We start from the raw sequence: 17,462 nt of genomic DNA, 5'->3' as shown, positions 1-17,462 counted from the left end.
ATCTGTTTGCTTACTAGGTCGAATAGCATGATCTTCTTGAACAACTCAAGCCACATCAGTGATGTATATGTAGAAATACAGTACTGCTATGACTCTGTGAGCGGATCATGCAAGAAGAATGTCCAGCCTCTAAGCCTTCAGTTTTCCATGTTTGCTTTCATGGCCTTTGCTATACTGGTCACAATAACTGGGAATCTTCTGGTCATAACATCTATAGCGCATTTTAAACAGCTGCACACCACCACAAACTGCCTCATTCTCTCACTGGCAGTTTGCGACTTCTTTTTGGGGGCCTTCGTCATGCCGTGCAGTGCGGTGCGGTCGGTCTACGGCTGCTGGTACCTGGGAGACTTTGTGTGCAAGGTCCACTCCAGCATGGACATCATGCTCAGCACCACCTCCACCTTCCATCTCTCCTTCATCTCTGTAGACCGCTACCTTGCTGTCTGCACCCCACTTTTGTACCGCTCCATAGTCAACTCTGTCACTGCTCTGCTGATGATCATAACCAGCTGGGTCTTCCCAGCCATCTTCGCCTATGGGATGATCTTCTCAAACCTCAACCTGAAAGGCAGTGAGCACTACTTTGAGACACAGGTGCAGTGTGTCGGAGGATGCACGATGATCTTAAGTCCAGCATCAGCTGCATTCTCTACTATTTTTGCATTTTTTATTCCTGGCCTCATCATGTTGAGCATTTACCTCAAGATCTACGTCGTAGCAAGACGTCAGGCCAGATCAATTAAAGATCTGACACAGCAGATTAAGGTGGAGGATGGAAATGGGTCTGCAGTCTCTAGGAAACAAGAACGAAAGAAGGCAAAAACCTTGGCAGTGGTGGTTGCAGTTTTCCTCATCTGCTTTACACCTTTTTTCCTCTGCAGTATTTTGGACCCCTTCATTGGCTATTCCATCCCACCCACACTGACTGATGCCCTGGTTTGGTTTGGTTATATGAACTCGTGCTTCAATCCTTTCATTTATGCTTTTTTTTACTCTTGGTTCAGGAAAGCTTTGAGTATAATTCTTAGTGGCAAAATCTTTTACAGAGATTCTTGTCGAATGAAATTGTATTTTTAATGTATTTATTATTTGGCTATAAAGATACCTGTCTTACTACTTAATTATATGAGTACTTGTGCTTTTTTGAGCCATTATAAAAGACTAATTGCATCTTCTTAGAATTCTAACCATCTGTACAATGGAAAAATGTATCAAATGTCTTTTAAAAGGTGTGATGTATTGCTAGAAAAATTCCGCTGCAACTGTCAAGATAACTAAAGCTTTTAAAAAAAATCTAAAATGGTCCCAGGTTCATATCATAGGCCTACATACAATAAAACAAGCTGTTTGAAATAAAAAAAAGTTATCTCCTCTGTTCACCATCTTTTTAGAATACATATTGTTGGTAATGGTGTGTTTTCATTTTACTTGTGGTTATATGTACAGTATTAATTATTTAGAATTAATATGTTTATGTATGTATAGCAGGGTTCCCCGGTTCCGGTCCTGGGGGGGAGTTTGCAGATTTCCCTGCTCAAACACACCTTCAGCTTACCAGTCAATTGGCAGGTTTAGTAAGTGTGTTTGAGACACTGACTGGGCCCTTTGCTTCTGACGCTTACATCACGCTTAGGTAATACAGCAGGCCCCCCAGGACTGGAGTGGGGCCGTCTCAGCACATTAATCACACACTCAGTCTTTCTTCCTCTAAACAGTCACAATGTCTGACTCTGCGCTCTGACCCCAAACTTCACTCTCACCGGTAAATGTGTGTCTGTGTTTCTCATAATATACTAAGACAGGATATGTGAAAATCAAAGAGTTCCTATGTACCTAATACTCGAACTTGTATAAATGGTAAATATAAGTATCTTATTATCTAAAGTTCCTCAGTAATAAGAAAACCCTGATAGATATCAGTTGATCTGTTAATTGTTGCCTGTGCCATAATGGGCACCATAATCCCTGTTGTACAGATTCCACTTCCTCCTAATCAGTATAGATTTCTTTTGTTTATCAGTTATTAGTCATAAGATGATGATCAGCCGTCCTGGGCGATGCAAAACAATATTACACTTTATGAGTCCCCTGGCCTCTGTTTTCAGCTCTGTGCTTCTAATAAAACCTCATGAAAAACCTTCTGCAAACTGCTGAATCCTAATAAACCACAGGCTTCCCCAATTCGCTTGGTTTGTCTCATGATGCAAGGTGAGATTTGGCTCATGTAACAGATGCTCTTCATCACAGAATTGTTATAGGTACTAAAGGTCAACATACATCAACATACAGCATACATCAAGGTGCCCCCCTATCCCTATCCCCCCCCCCATGTCCAAGGTCCAATGTCCATGTCTTGATATGTACAACAATAATAAATGAGTGTGTGGGCCTTTGACATCCCCTGAGTACGTTACTCACTGTTGTGCATTGTCCCTACAGCATTACAGCATAATTGCACTGAATATTAATGCTGATAAGGTAGGTTGTTCTTTTGTACCAGTATATAACCAAGAGCACCACAGACTGCAGCCAAAGTGAAATCTGTTTGCTTACTAGTTCGAATAGCATGATCTTCTTGAACAACTCAAGCCACATCAGTGATGTATACGTAGAAATACAGTACTGCTATGACTCTGTGAGCGGATCATGCAAGAAGAATGTCCAGCCTCTAATTCTCCAGTTTTCCATGTTTGCTTTCATGGCCTTTGCTATATTGGTTACAGTAACTGGGAATCTTCTGGTCATAACATGTATAGCGCATTTCAAACAACTGCACACCACCACAAACTGCCTCATTCTCTCACTGGCAGTTTGTGACTTCTTGATGGGGGCCTTTGTCATGCCGTGCAGTGCGATGCGGTCGGTCTACGGCTGCTGGTACCTGGGAGACTTTGTGTGCAAGATCCACACCAGCACAGACGTCATGCTCAGCACCTCCTCCATCTTCCACCTCTCATTCATCTCTGTAGACCGTTACCTTGCTGTCTGCACCCCACTTTTGTACCTCTCCATAGTCAACTCTGTCACTGCTCTACTGATGATCATAACCAGCTGGGTCTTCCCAGCCATCTTCGCCTATGGGATGATCTTCTCAAACCTCAACCTGAAAGGCAGTGAGCACTTCTTTGAGACACAGGTGCAGTGTGTCGGAGGATGCACAATGTTTTTCAGCCCAGCATCTGCTGCATTCTCTACTATTTTTGCATTTTTCCTCCCTGGCCTCATCATGTTGGGCATTTATCTTAAGATCTACACTGTAGCAAGACGTCAGGCCAGATCAATTAGAGATCTGACACGGCAGATTAAGGTGGAGGATGGAAATGGGTCTGCAGTCTCTGGGAAACAAGAAAAAAAGACGGCAAAAACCCTGGCAGTGGTGGTTGCAGTTTTCCTCATCTGCTGGACCCCTTTTTTCCTCTGCAATATTATGGACCCCTTCATTGGCTATTCCATCTCACCCACACTGACTGATGCCCTGGTTTGGTTTGCTTATATTAACTCAGGTTTCAATCCTTTCATTTACGCTTTTTTTTATTCTTGGTTCAGGAAAGCTTTGAGCATAATTTTCAGCAGCAGAATCTTTTACAGAAATTCTTATCAAATGAAATTGTATTCTGAATGAACATTTTTGGCTATAAATCCATCTCTGTTACTATTCGATCCTCTGAATTCTTGTAATTTTTTTGAAGCGTTATAAAAAAACATATTGCATCTTCTATGCCCAAAATGTTTAAATTCTAACCATGTGTACAGAGGAAAATTGTATTAAATGTCTTTTAAAAGGAGTGATATATTGCTAAAAAAACTACATCTGCAGCTTTGAAAATAACTAAAGCTTTTGAAACATCTCTAATACGGTCCCAGGTTCATATCAGAGTTCAACATACAGATCCAGCCACTTAAAATTTCCCCTCCAGTCTGGCTGGCAGCCAAATCCCAGCCAAGTTCCTTCCAATTACCATCCGAAAGGTAGAGCCCCCCTTCTTCTAGGGGTGGGCCTATATTTGACTATAAACCCGCCCATTCATTCACTTGCAGGGTGATACCATTAGATGGCGCTGTCTTTACAAAAACTTTACTTTTCTTTTTACAGGGTTAAATGATTGAATGGTCTTTGCTATGACTTAAAAAAGCTCATTTTTGTTTTAATTTATTTTATTTACTTATTTTATTTTAATATGCTTTATTGGTTTGTTTATTGTCTATTCTTATTTATCCTTTGTACAGCACTTTGGTCCTACAGTATATTGATTTGTTTTAAAGTGCTTTATTTTAAGCATAGTCCACAAATTTTCAATAGGGTTCAGTTTGTTGGCTTTGGGAAGGCTGTTCTGATGTGTGTTGTGATCATTGTCCCTGTATCAACTGTCCAGCCATTGATTGTTGATACTGTAACTGCAGCAATCAGAATCAGAATCAGCTTTTATTCGCCAAGTGTGCTGGGGCACACAAGGAATTAGTTTCCCACAGTTTGATACTCTCTCATACACAAACAATAAGTTAGAGCTGGGCGATAAATCAATTTAATTGATTAATTCGAATTTACAGTTCAGGACGATATGTTTTCATGAAATCGATTTTATTACTTTTTTTACACACAAGCGCCAAATGCGGAACTAATGCGATGCACCATTCCTCACGGGTAAATTAACACTGTAGCAGATTCACTAACAACATGGCAATGACAGGGGAAAAGATGGCACGTGCCCAAAGAAAGGTGTTGCTACTTCTGTAATTTGTAATTGTAATTGTAATATAATATGTCAAACCCAATGGCATAAAGTATTTACTTAATACTAAGCTGACATGATAAAATTATGTGTTTTTTTTCTATTGTTATTACAATATTACTTATTACTTTTATTTATAAGTTTGAGGGTGTATTGTGTTGTTGCCAGTTTTAAAATAAGCTATAGAGAAACCTTTCTAAAAGTGTTCACAATAATAACTGACACTTTATTGATCCCCGTGGGGAAATTGTGTTTATGCCTCCCTCAACTTGATCTTTGAAGAATAAGTTGTCTGTGAAGGCCACCTGTTGGGGCCTTGCTCAAGGAGCTGCAGATATACTGAGGCTGGGCTTGAACCAGTGACCTTCTGATTACAAGCACACAGCTTAGCCCACTGAGCCACACACTGCTCCTAAACGTGTGGTCTAAAGTAAATAAAGCTAAATAAAGTAGTTTGATTTTGAGTAGGGGAGGGGAGAATCGATTAAAATCGGAAATCAGATTTTTTGTGAAAAAATCTGAGATTTTATTTTTAGGCCATATCACCCAGCTCTACAATAAGTGACACTATAAAAACAAAATACCGTATACAAGAAATACTGTACAAATACAGTACAATACAATACAAATACAATACAAATGTGAAAAATTATAAATATTATAAATATACACAGGTGAGTAACACTGTGCAATTTTAAGGTGCGAGGTAGAGTGTAAACAGTTTTTGTAAACAGATCTGTAGCGCCTGCCAGAGGGGGGTAGCTGGAGAAGATTGTGTCCAGGATGTGACGGATCTGAAATGATTTTAACTGCTCGTTAAAATCTATGCTCGTTTAGCCGAACTAAAGTCCACAAATCGGATCCTGGCATAAGTTCCTGGACGGACCAGATGTTGCAGGATATAATGCAGCCCCATATTCACTGCATCATCCACCGACCTGTTTGCCCGATAGGCAAACTGCAGGGGGTACAGCTGGTGTCCTGTAATGTCCTTTAGATGGGCTAAAACCAGGCGTTCAAAGGATTTCATGACCACAGACGTCAAGGCGACAGGTCTGTAGTCATTCAGTCCTGTAATGGTGGGTTTTTTGGGGACCGTGATAATGGTGGAGCGTTTGAAGCACGAGGGAACTACACACAGCTCCAGGAATCTATTGAAGATGCGGGTGAAGATGGGAGCCAGCTGATCAGCACAGGTTTTGAGGCAGGAGGGGGATACACCGTCTGGTCCCGGGGCCTTCTTGGTTTTCTGTTTCTGGAACAGCCGGCTCACTTCCGCTTTGTGTATTCTGAGTTCCAGGGGGGAGGATAGGGGGGTACGAGGTGTGATGGGGGTTATTGTCTCTGGAGTGGGGTGGATGGGGGGTGTGAATCTGTTTATCTCAAACCTGCAGTAGAAGTTGTTCAGCTCATCTGCCAGGTCTTTGTTTGCTTCAGCGGGGGGTAGGGGTCGTCTGTTGCTGGTGATATCTCGCAGGCCTCTCCACACTGATGCAGGGTCATTGGCTGAGAACCGTTCTTTCAGCTTCTCAGAGTAGCTTCTTTTTGCCACTTTGATCTCACTGGTCAGCGTGTTCCTGGCCTGCCTGTACAGGGCCCTGTCACCACTTCTGTAGGCATCCTCCTTGGCCTGGTGAAGATGTTGCAGTTTGGGAGTGAACCATGGTTTATTGTTGTTGTATGTGCAGAAGGTCTTGGTCGGGACACACACATCTTCACAAAAACTGATGTATGATGTCACAGTGTCTGTCAGCTCATCCAGATTATCAGATGCAGCTTCAAAGACAGTCCAATTAGTGCAGTCAAAACAGTCCTGCAGTTTCTGCTTTGCTGCATTGGTCCACTTCTTCACAGTTTTGACTACAGGCTTGGCACGTTTAAGCTGTTGCCTGTAAATTGGAATAAGATGGACCATACAGTGATCAGAATGTCCTAAAGCTGCCCGGGGGACAGAGCGATAGGCATCTTTTAAAATGGTGTAACAGTGGTCCAGTGTGATGTTGTCCCTGGTGGGGCAGTCGATATGCTGTCTGTATTTAGGAAGTTCCTGGTGTAGATTCACTCTGTTAAAATCACCAAGGACAATAAAAGGGAATAGGGATATTTTCTTTCCAGGGGGGGTGATCTGGTCAGCCAGCATGCATTTACATCTCAAGCTCATTTACATCTGAATGTTGGTGGTGCTGTTAGACTGTGAGAATTGTATGCTTTGAACTCTCCAGTGCTTTTTTAATACCATTCAGTGACTGATGTTGGGAAGACAATGGATATTTACTGTACACCTCCATGTCTCCTGGATTACTGACCCCAAGTCATTTCTGCTACATGGCTTTACACTGTACAATATTTATATTTACATTTAAAGCATTTAGCAGACTTATCCAAAGCAACGTACAAGGTATCAAGGTACAATAAGCTGGGTTTAGAGGAGCTTACAGTTTTGATGGCGAGTCCGGCTCTGTGATGGAGGGATGTTAAAGTGTTTTCTGTCTTGTGATTTCTTCTATTTCTATTTAGCCGTTTAGATGGTGGACCAGACTTCACGAAATAGCGTTTCTAATGTGACTAGCCTTTTTCTGCGTATTGAAACTTTTCAGAAATGCAAGACTTTGCCAGTGCTTTTGTTCACCACCCGAGCGTATAGTCGTGAACAGATGTGAAATTTTGGCCAACTTCTTCATTGAAATTCGATTTGTATGTGTTCAGAAAAATTTGTGATCAGAGGCTTTAAAAGTGTTTATCCAAATAGGGACCTCAAAAAATGTCCCCAAAAGTAGGAAAATTTCAGGTTTTACTACACTTTGGGGGCAATTTGGTCCTCAAATGTGATCTATGCAAACCCACACACAAACACACACATACTACCAGTCAAAAGAGATGTTAATGACTTTCACACATTCAGTTGACCCCCCACCCCCAGCCCCCAGCCCCCAGCCCCCAGCCCCACCACTTTTCTTGTGCTTGTGGGCAGTTCCTTGCTCAGGGTATTTGCTATGGTGAACTTTCATGCAAAAAACATTTGCACTTTCAGGGTCCCTGTGTGGCTCAGTGGGCTAAGCCTGTGTGCTTGTGTTCCCTGGGTCACTGGTTCAAACCCAGCCTCAGCATGTCAGTCATGACTATACAGTGTATAAATGTTTTTGGTAGACGATCATACTTTTTTTCCACTATAGTCTTCTGGTTTCTAATTTACATGCCAACAACAGTTTTGACTGGTAGTGTGTAATGACTGTTTAGTAGTGTTTATTTAACCGACTGGCTTGATAGTCAGAATATGGAATAGTCTTCCTGATAACATAGTGCAAGCTGAATCCTTGAGTTCCTTTAAATCAGAGCTAGATAAGATTTTAACAACTCTGAGCTATTAGTTAAGTTCTCCCTAAGCGAGCTTGATGGGCCGAATGGCCTCCTCTCGTTTGTATAGTTCTTATGTTCTTATGATCTGAAAGCAGTGTTTCTTATGTTAAAAAAATAACCTCACCTTGACCGCTTCAAACATCTGTCTCATCTGTCTCATTGTTTCATTGTGGCCAAGCAGAGAAGTTAATGACACATTCACACATCACCCCCCCCCCCCCCCCCCGTGGATGTGCAGCCACCAGCAGCCTATCCGGCTGTTAGCCAGACAGAAAGAAAAAACACACCTTTATTCTCCACAGTCAACCTTATTACTTTGTTTAGACCTGTAATTAGTCTGTCACACACATCTTGGGTCACTCTCTTCTCCCAAAATAACTCTTGGACATGCTGCTGCTTTGTACCTGGCTTGGCCTCCTTGCGCATGAAATCTTTCATCTTGTGCCAAACAAGCTTAATGGGCTTCAAATCTGATTAATTTTCATATACCTCTCATTGCTTGACAATATCAGTCTTAATACTTTGTTTAGGCCTGTAATTATTGTATTGGACATATCTTGGGACCGCCTCATCTCCAAAGAGGGAAGTAAAATAAAATTGTAATTTCATCAATAAACTGACTAAAAACACATTTTGACAGTTTTAGGCCATCTTTGCCTCACAACAGAAACTATTTCTAAATTTCACAGGCCATTTATTGCAGTGTAGTAAGTTTATTAATGAAATTGGAATTTTGTTTAAATATAGGGAAATTGTACTTGCTTAGATTTTCATTTTTTGCAGTGGAGTTACAATACCTGATTCAGGTATCTTACCTGATTTCAGGTAAGTCACTTCAGATTACTGCTCTCCCTGGTGGATGGATAGATCATTGCAAGTACTTTACACACAGAGAGTTGAGGGGTGGATCATGCCGGCCCCCTTTTTCATTACATCATCGTGGGGGATCTCATTACAGTCAAGGACCAGCCAAGAGCCAGTCAAGGTCCTGTCAAGGACCTGTCATGGAAAGTGGGGAAATTTTAAGCGGCTGGATCTGTAGATCAAACAAATTTTTCTAATTTGAAAAAAGGTGTTTCCTTTGGTCACCATCTGTTCAGAATACATATAGTTCATATTGCAGTTTTTTCATTTAATTTGTGTTTTTATGTACATTATTGCATATTTCAAATTTGTATCTATATCCCATTAAAAATCACTGGGGGGTAAGATGAGTAGCATATTCACAGAGAGTGTCTTTGGGACCCTTACTGCACCTTTACTGACACGCCGTACAAAACGTTATTTGCTCCATAATCACAGATCTGTATTAGCATAAACATATAATCCTGGTATTTCTTACTACCCTCATTAAGATGTGACTGCCGCCCCTCTGCCCTCTCAGTCCGTCACCTACGTCATCCGGAATCTGTCATTCTCAGTTTGCTTTATTTTTTCATGAGTTTCTTTATAAATGAAAACTACAGTCAGATTTCTTGTTTTACCTTCGCTAGGCCTTCAGACCTTGAGTACCACGAGCTTCTCTAATAGCTCACCCCCCATGAAGGATGTACACAGAGAAACTCCCCACAACCATTTCTGCCTCTCTGCACCTGATCCTACCTTCCCTGCTCTCAGCACATGCAAGAGGTCAGGCTATTGCATCACCTGCGCTCTGTGTAATCTCTGTATTGACACCTTTGATTGGGGGGCAGCTTGCTGCTAACTGGGCCCTTTGCTTCTGACGCTTACATCATGCTTAGGTAATACAGCAGGCCCCCCAAGACTGGAGTGGGGCCGTCTCAGCACATTAATCACACACTCAGTCTTTCTTCCTCTAAACAGTCACAATGTCTGACTCTGCGCTCTGACCCCAAACTTCACTCTCACCTGTAAATGTGAGTCTGTGTTTCTCATAATATACTAAGACAGGATAGGTGAAAATCAAAGAGTTCCTATGTACCTAATACTCGAACTTGTTTAAATGGTAAATATAAATATCTTATCTAAAGTTCCTCAGTAATAAGAAAACCCTGATAGATATCAGTTGATCAGTTGATCTGATTGTTCCCTGTGCCATAATTGGCACCATAATCCCTGTTGTACAGATTCCACTTCCTCCTAATCAGTATAGATTTTATTTATCAGTTATTAGTTATAAGATGATGATCAGCCGTCCTGGGCGATTCAAAACAATATTACACTTTATGAGTCCCCTGGCCTCTGTTTTCAGCTCTGTGCTTCTAATAAAACCTCATGAAAATGTAGTATTACATACTATATTGTTGCACATCCCACATAGCTACCTCATCCATGCTATTCCACATCATATTATGCCACATTACTTAATATTGTGTCTACGTATTCTTTTATTGTACTGTCCTGCCAATTTTGCACTGCTGTTTGTCCTGACCCTCCATGCACCCATCCAATGCCCCCCCATCCCCCCAGCAACTGTGACAGAAGAATTTCACTGTGTACCCACCCAGAATACAGGTGACAGTAAAACCTGAAATTCCACAGTAATTAACAGCCCATCCTACTTCCAGGCTTCCAGATTTTACGAATCAGATTTGTCTTAATCATAACATTTGAATATGCCTTGTATTTAACATACATATGTGGATTTCAAAACAATGCATGATGGAAAATACTGTAAATGTTCCTAGATTGTGGAAGTTCTATAATAAGAGTACATTATCTTTCTTAAAACTCAAACGTTAAATATCATGCTATATTTGATTAGTGCATTCATGGTAGCACGTCTCAGTGCGATTGAACAAGGGGTGTAAATCACAGCTTTCCTCGCGATACAATATCGATTCCTTAAGCAAACGGTTTGCTTTTTTCTGATACCTCAGAAATTCCTACGATACGTTTCGATTCAGTTCGATACTGGGGTTAGTAGTCGAAATGATTCAATTTCACACAATCCTTTACATTTCAATGAATTAAAAAAGGCAAATATAATTAGCATTTTATCATATTTTATTGGGAACTGTAAACAAAATCTAGTTTAGTCAAGTATGTCCCATAAAACAAGCAAAATAAAGTGCAATAAGGTAAAAATAAAAACATTGCATGGACAGACATGTAGAATGAGGAAGATTAACATGACTGACTTCTACGGTGAAACAAGTATGTCAGTAATCTTCTTTGAGCGGTTTTAAAATTAAATGGTCAACGTTTTCAGGAGATTGTGTGCTCTGAGCGTATAGCGTCCTACATATATATGTCACCTGCCGTACTAAACACACGCTCGATCTGAAGGTACGCTATAGCTTGCCAACTACTTATAAATGACCAAGTCAGAATGATCTACCTACTATAAAAATACAAAACATATATTTATGTATAAAAATATTGAATATTCTTTAATATTATTATTATTACTATTATTATTAATTTCCCTTTGGGATAAATAAAGTATTTTTGAATTGAACTGGAATTTTAGTTCCTTCACCTTTCTATTTCTCAGCTCGCTTTTCGGAGGGAAGGTAATGTCATAGTTTGTTATGAACAGTCAGAAAATGCCGCTCCACATTTCCCTTCTTCGGAATAGCAACGGCTGACTGACAGATGAGGCAAATGCACTTCGAATATGACATGGTGAAAAAAAACAGTCCTCCTCCCATTCCGTATGGAAGTGGTAGGTTTTTGGCTTCTTACTTGGTCCAGTTCCCCCATTCATTTTTATACCCTTTCTTAAGTTTAGTAGAAATAAATTGGAGGCTAACTAGTGGATTCCGTAGCTTGCTAGAGATTTGCGGCAGCTGGCGCGAGTCATCCATCTTCTATTTTTTTATGCCATACGATCTACCCACACTATCTTTGCGACGTATTGCGCACCCCTGGTGTAGACCATGTATACGTCGGAGTGGATCATGAAAACAATACCGGAAACGGCGAGGAAAAAAAAGGCTTGCATCGACATTTATGCGGTCACGTCGATGCATCGGATCGTTTTCCGTTGAATCTATACATGCATTGTTGCAACCCTAGATTGAACACATAATTAAAAAAAAATACGACCAAATATCTTTTTAATTGTAAAGATCTAAAGAGCTCATGCAAAAAAAACAATACCATGTCACTTCCGTAAATCTCACGTACGCTAACTCCACATTGGTCCATTTCCGCCTATTGTTCATGCAGCGTGCATGAGCGGTATGATGTGTAATTCGCTTTTAATTTAAAGTATTCGTGCTTGTTTATTTTAGTTTTTAGTTTTAATTGCCAGCTTCCCAGGAGACCATGCTGACTGCTACATAACTTCAGACTTTTAAAAATTCTTTTGGCCAATAGCCCACAAGCCCCAGCCCCAGTAAGTAACCACGTAGTACTATATAATAAATCAAGGAGTCTGCAGATCTAGCTTTTCAAACAACAATAGCAGTTACTGTCACTGCAGTTACGGGAGAATCATTTCTTCTTCGCATTTCTGAAAACGCACATCAGGATGCCCTCCGCTTCAGGAAGAGCCACAGGCTTTGGCCCTGCTCCATGAAATGGACCCAGCAGACTGACGGAGGCCAGGTTTCGTTTGTCCAGCAGGTCACTGATGCCTCATCGAAAAAGTCCAAAATGAAGACGGAGCGAGAACCTGACATGCCTCCACAGAAGATGCGCCGTGGTACCGGGAAGCCCTGTCCGCGCCAGACTGCAAAAGACGGCACTGTGTGAGTAGAGGAGGACATTGGAAGTGGAACGCCCAGTGCATCAGCACATCGCTCATGGTTCACTGCGCGCAATGGACCCACAGAGTCTGCTAAGGTTTGTCATTGCGTACATATGATATTTATATAAACCCGTGTATTATTTATATAAACCCATTTAGAGTGAGGTTCATGTAAATTTACCATTCTCTATTTGTTTATCTTCCGACGGCGTGAAATTACAAGCTTGCTCCAAAGCTTCTTCTGCCTGTTTGACATGGGAATGCTGCAGACCATCACAGAGTGTAAGGTCCAACATGCCCGCAGAACAGAGCCGGACTGGAAGCTGACAGTTCATGAACTGATGGCATTCATTTCTATTCTGTTGGTGAGAACAATCATGTGTCCTGTTGGTGCCATTGTGGATTGCTGGCCAGAAAGCTTTCTGGTGCCAGTAATCAAAGAGACAATGTCCCGAGGTAGATTCCTTTCAATTATGCAACACCTTCGATTTGATAAGCACACGCAGGCAGAACGGGTGAAAACAGACAGATTGGCAGAGAATGTAGTCATGAGTCTGATGGAGCCATTTCTGGACGACGGGAGAAATGTCACAACGGACAATTTCTTCACCTCACTGTCACTGTCACACAGACTGCTTCAGCGCAACACGACTCTACTGGGCACGGTGAATAAAGTTCGCCGTGAACTTCCTCCATCAGCAAAGGACACTGCAGAGCAATAGGAATTCTCCACGTCAGTGTTAAGAAGTGCCAGTGTCTCCTTGACGATCTACTCACCGAAAAAAACGAAAACTGTGTGTCTTATGAGTTCCTTGCACCGAGACGTGGCGATCGGGGATGACAGAAAGAGGAAACCCAACACAATAACAGACTACAACCACATGAAGGTATGTGAATGTGTGTATAATTTTACACCAGTGCTACAATGTTTTCTGATATGTACTATACAGGCCTATATCGGGTAGAAAAAAAGCACATATGCTCATGTCTTTCTCTCTCTGCTTTTTCAGTGTGGTGTAGATGTGTTGGACCAAATGACTCGCATGTATTCAGTACGAGAACCAACACAGAGGTGGCCAGTAGCCGTATTTTACAACATGCTGGACCTGGTGCGGTGAATGCCTATGTTCTGTACAAGGCGTGTACAGTGTGGAAAGGCAAAAGAAGATTGTTTTTGAGTCTTCTGGCCAAGGAACTCCGATCCATGCAGCAAAAGACAATAGAGGCAGAGAGGAAGGCTGCTGCAGCGTTTGTTGCTGCTGTGCCAGGACTTGTATGGACAAGAGAACTGCAGCAGGTTTACCTGTGCAAAGTGTTACAAATACACCTGCCGGAAATGTAGGGACGGTGTTCACTGGGTCTGCAAACGCTGCACACACGGACTTTTAAAGACAGACAGACTGTGTGGGAGAGTAACCACTGAGACAAAAGGCAGAAAGATGATGAGATGAACCTGGAACTGAGGGGCTGAATTTTTATTTTTTATTTTACAATTTTTGCTATTTTTACATGAACAGCCAGAGGAGAGAACATGCAAAGATCACACGAAACAAAATTCACTTTTGGTTTTATAATTCAGTGATGGCCAATCAAAATGGGGCGTGAAAATGAAATGACATTATTTCATTCTATACGTGTACAAGCATGTTATCAACCATGGAACATGACTTCACTCAGCTTATGACATTTGTGTACAAACATACACTGGAGACTGATGTGTTAACGTGTTTTCATTCTATTTTCACTATTTTTATAAATAAAAGACTTGTGTTTCCATATATTTTGTGAATGTGTGTCTTTCATATTTGCAGGTCAGTCAGTGTGTGCGATATTTTGTATAGACATGGCAGGCTTTTGTGAAGGTTTCCATGTCACACATAGGTTTGGGCTGACTTGGATTTGAGCAGTCTGAGTAAATGCAAATGTGCCAGGGTTCACAGGTGATTAGTGTGTTTGCACAACAAAAGCAGGAGGACAATAGAGCTGAAGACCTACACAAATCTGCCCAGGCTTAATATTTCTAGTGTTAAAATGATTCCAAGTTGAACTGAAACAGCTTTAAAGAGATGATGAAAATTTGATGGAGTAAACTTTGAAGTATATAAACTGTAAATGGCTACCTTACATTTCATTTGGAAATATACAAAAAATAACAAGTGTATGGTTATACATGGGCTGTGGAAACTGCAGACAACCTGCCGCCTCTTCTTTGTTTGGAAATGTAGACACGTGCTCAACACACAGTGCAAATTTTTTTGCCTCGTGATGCATGTTCAGATTTAGCTAATATTGCAGATGCTCTTTATCAGTGCATTCTTAATGATGCCCCCAAAAGGGGCCCAGGCACGGGTCCAAGTGCCCCCCCCCCCCACCCCCCAAGTTCCGAGGTCCATATCTTGATATGTTCAACAATAACAAATGAGTGTTTGGGCCCTTCCCATCCCCTGAGTACGTTACTCACTCTTGTATATTGTCCCTACAGCACAGCAGTGAATATTGTTCTCTCACGCCCCATGGCAACAAGTCTTGGCAATTTCACTATATAAACCAGAGCATCACAGACTGCAGCCAGAGGGATCTTCTTACTAAGCCTTCAGGACTTGTGTAGCATGATCTTCTTGAACAACTCAAGCCACATCAGTGATGTATATGTAGAAATACAGTACTGCTATGATTCTGTGAGCGGATCATGCAAGAAGAATGTCCAGCCTTTAAGTCTCCAGTTTTCCATGTTTGCTTTCATGGCCTTTGCTATATTGGTCACAGTAAGTGGGAATCTTCTGGTCATAACATCAATAGCGCATTTCAAACAGCTGCACACCACCACAAACTGCCTCATTCTCTCACTGGCATTTTGCGACTTTTTTTTGGGAACCTTCATCATGCCGTGCAGTGCGATGCGGTCGGTCTACGGCTGCTGGTACCTGGGAGACTTTGTGTGCAAGCTCCACACCAGCACGGACATCATGCTCAGCACCTCCTCCATCTTCCACCTCTCCTTCATCTCTGTAGACCGCTACTTTGCTGTCTGCACCCCACTTTTGTACCGCTCCATAGTCAGCTATAATACTGTTCTAGTGATGATCATATCCAGCTGGGTCTTCCCAGCCATCTTCGCCTATGGGATGATCTTCTCAAACCTCAACCTGAAAGGCAGTGAGCACTTCTTTGAGTCGCAGGTGCAGTGTGTCGGAGAATGCACGGTATTTTTCAGCCCAACATCTGCTGCATTCTCTTCTCTTTTCTCATTTTTCCTCCCTGGCCTCATCATGTTGGGCATTTACCTCAAGATCTACACTGTAGCAAGACGTCAGGCCAGATCAATTAAGGATCTCACCCAGCAAATTAAGGTGGAGGATGGAAATGGGTCTGCAGTCTCTAGGAAACAAGAACGAAAGAAGGCAAACACCCTGGCAGTGGTGGTTGGAGTTTTCCTCATCTGCTGGACCCCTTTTTTCCTCTGCAATATTATGGACCCCTTCATTGGCTATTCCATCCCACCCACACTGACTGATGCCCTGGTTTGGTTTGGTTATATGAACTCGAGTTTCAACCCTTTGGTTTATGCTTTTTTTTACTCTTGGTTCAGAAAAGCTTTGAGCATAATTCTCAGTGGCAGAATCTTTCACAGAGATTCTTGTCGAATGAAATTGTATTCTGAGTGAATGCATTTATTGACTATGCAGATACTTCTGTTACTCTTTAATCAGCTGACTTCTGGCGTTTACAGCCATTATAAAAACTTAATGCATCTTATTACCCCACAATGTTTAAATTCTATCCATCTGTACTTAGAACTGTGTTATATTGGGAAGCTGAATTAAATGTCTTGCAAGTGAGTGATGTATTGCTAGAAAAGTACAGTTGGAGCTATCAAGATAACGAAAGCTTTCAAAAAACATCTCCAAAAAGGTCTTGGATCCATATCTGAAGACTAAATACATAAAACAAGCTGTTTTAAAATGAAACAGAGCTATTTCATTTGGTCACCATCTTTGCAGAATACATATGGTTGATAGTTGAGTGATTTCTTTTTACTTGCATTTTTTATATTTGTGTTTATATGCTGACATGAATCTTTGGGCTGTAGATGTGTAGCATAATCATAGAGAGGCACTGGGGCATATAAAGATCCTCAATACAGATTTACTGACACACTGTGAAACACTGTGAAAGACTCAGTGGCTGACAGAGTAACCACATCATATTTGGGCCCTTCGGTATCTCCCTTAACCCCAACTGCTGCAAGGACCCAGCATTAATGCCTAAGACCATCCTATGACCCCACCCTGTACTCTCACCTGTACGTGTGTCTCAAAAGATATGGGATACATATGAAAATCAAAGAACTCCTAAGCACCTACACTTAAATTTGTACATATAAGTATCTTATTATTTAATGTTCCTGAGTAGTGAGGAAACACTGATTGATATAAACTGACTTATATATGTATGCAGTATCTGAAATTTGTATGTATTTTTGCATTTAAAAAAGGGGGATTTTAAGATGTATAGGATACATGTAAAGTGGAACTGGGGTGTTTAACGACCCCCTATGGCACCTTGACTGACTCCCTGTAAAACTGTTATTAATAATTTGTACCCTAATCTCAGAAAGTGCTGTATTATCATAAGCACATTGTACTCTTACTTCATATTACCCTTATTAAAATATACTCGCTACCCCTCTGGTCTGTCAGTCCATCATCTACGTC

At 41.3% G+C, this 17,462-nt stretch overlaps 3 protein-coding genes and 1 long non-coding RNA gene across 4 annotated transcripts; all 4 read left to right on the top strand.

Annotated features, from left to right (window-relative positions):
• The first annotated feature begins 27 nt into the window (after positions 1-27).
• LOC111836142 (trace amine-associated receptor 1-like) lies at positions 28-1,080 on the top strand. The gene has a single exon (XM_072703077.1). The coding sequence runs from the start codon at positions 28-30 to the stop codon at positions 1,078-1,080; it is 1,053 nt and encodes a 350-aa protein (XP_072559178.1).
• A 1,489-nt stretch (positions 1,081-2,569) lies between these two features.
• Positions 2,570-3,625, top strand: LOC140581058 (trace amine-associated receptor 1-like). Its single transcript, XM_072702813.1, has one exon. It carries the CDS (start codon positions 2,570-2,572, stop codon positions 3,623-3,625), a length of 1,056 nt encoding a protein of 351 aa, XP_072558914.1.
• An 8,588-nt stretch (positions 3,626-12,213) lies between these two features.
• On the top strand, positions 12,214-14,504 carry LOC111836180 (uncharacterized). Its single transcript, XR_011984133.1, has 3 exons — positions 12,214-12,842; positions 12,971-13,634; positions 13,758-14,504. It is a non-coding gene; the product is annotated as an uncharacterized lncRNA (long non-coding RNA).
• Positions 14,505-15,356: 852 nt separating this feature from the next.
• On the top strand, positions 15,357-16,412 carry LOC140581050 (trace amine-associated receptor 1-like). The gene has a single exon (XM_072702804.1). The coding sequence runs from the start codon at positions 15,357-15,359 to the stop codon at positions 16,410-16,412; it is 1,056 nt and encodes a 351-aa protein (XP_072558905.1).
• Positions 16,413-17,462: the final 1,050 nt, after the last annotated feature.

Source organism: Paramormyrops kingsleyae, chromosome 19, assembly GCF_048594095.1.
Source record: "Paramormyrops kingsleyae isolate MSU_618 chromosome 19, PKINGS_0.4, whole genome shotgun sequence".
Lineage (NCBI taxonomy): Eukaryota > Metazoa > Chordata > Actinopteri > Osteoglossiformes > Mormyridae > Paramormyrops > Paramormyrops kingsleyae.
Note: the sequence above shows the minus strand (reverse complement) of the source record. Positions and strands in the feature narration are given on the sequence as shown.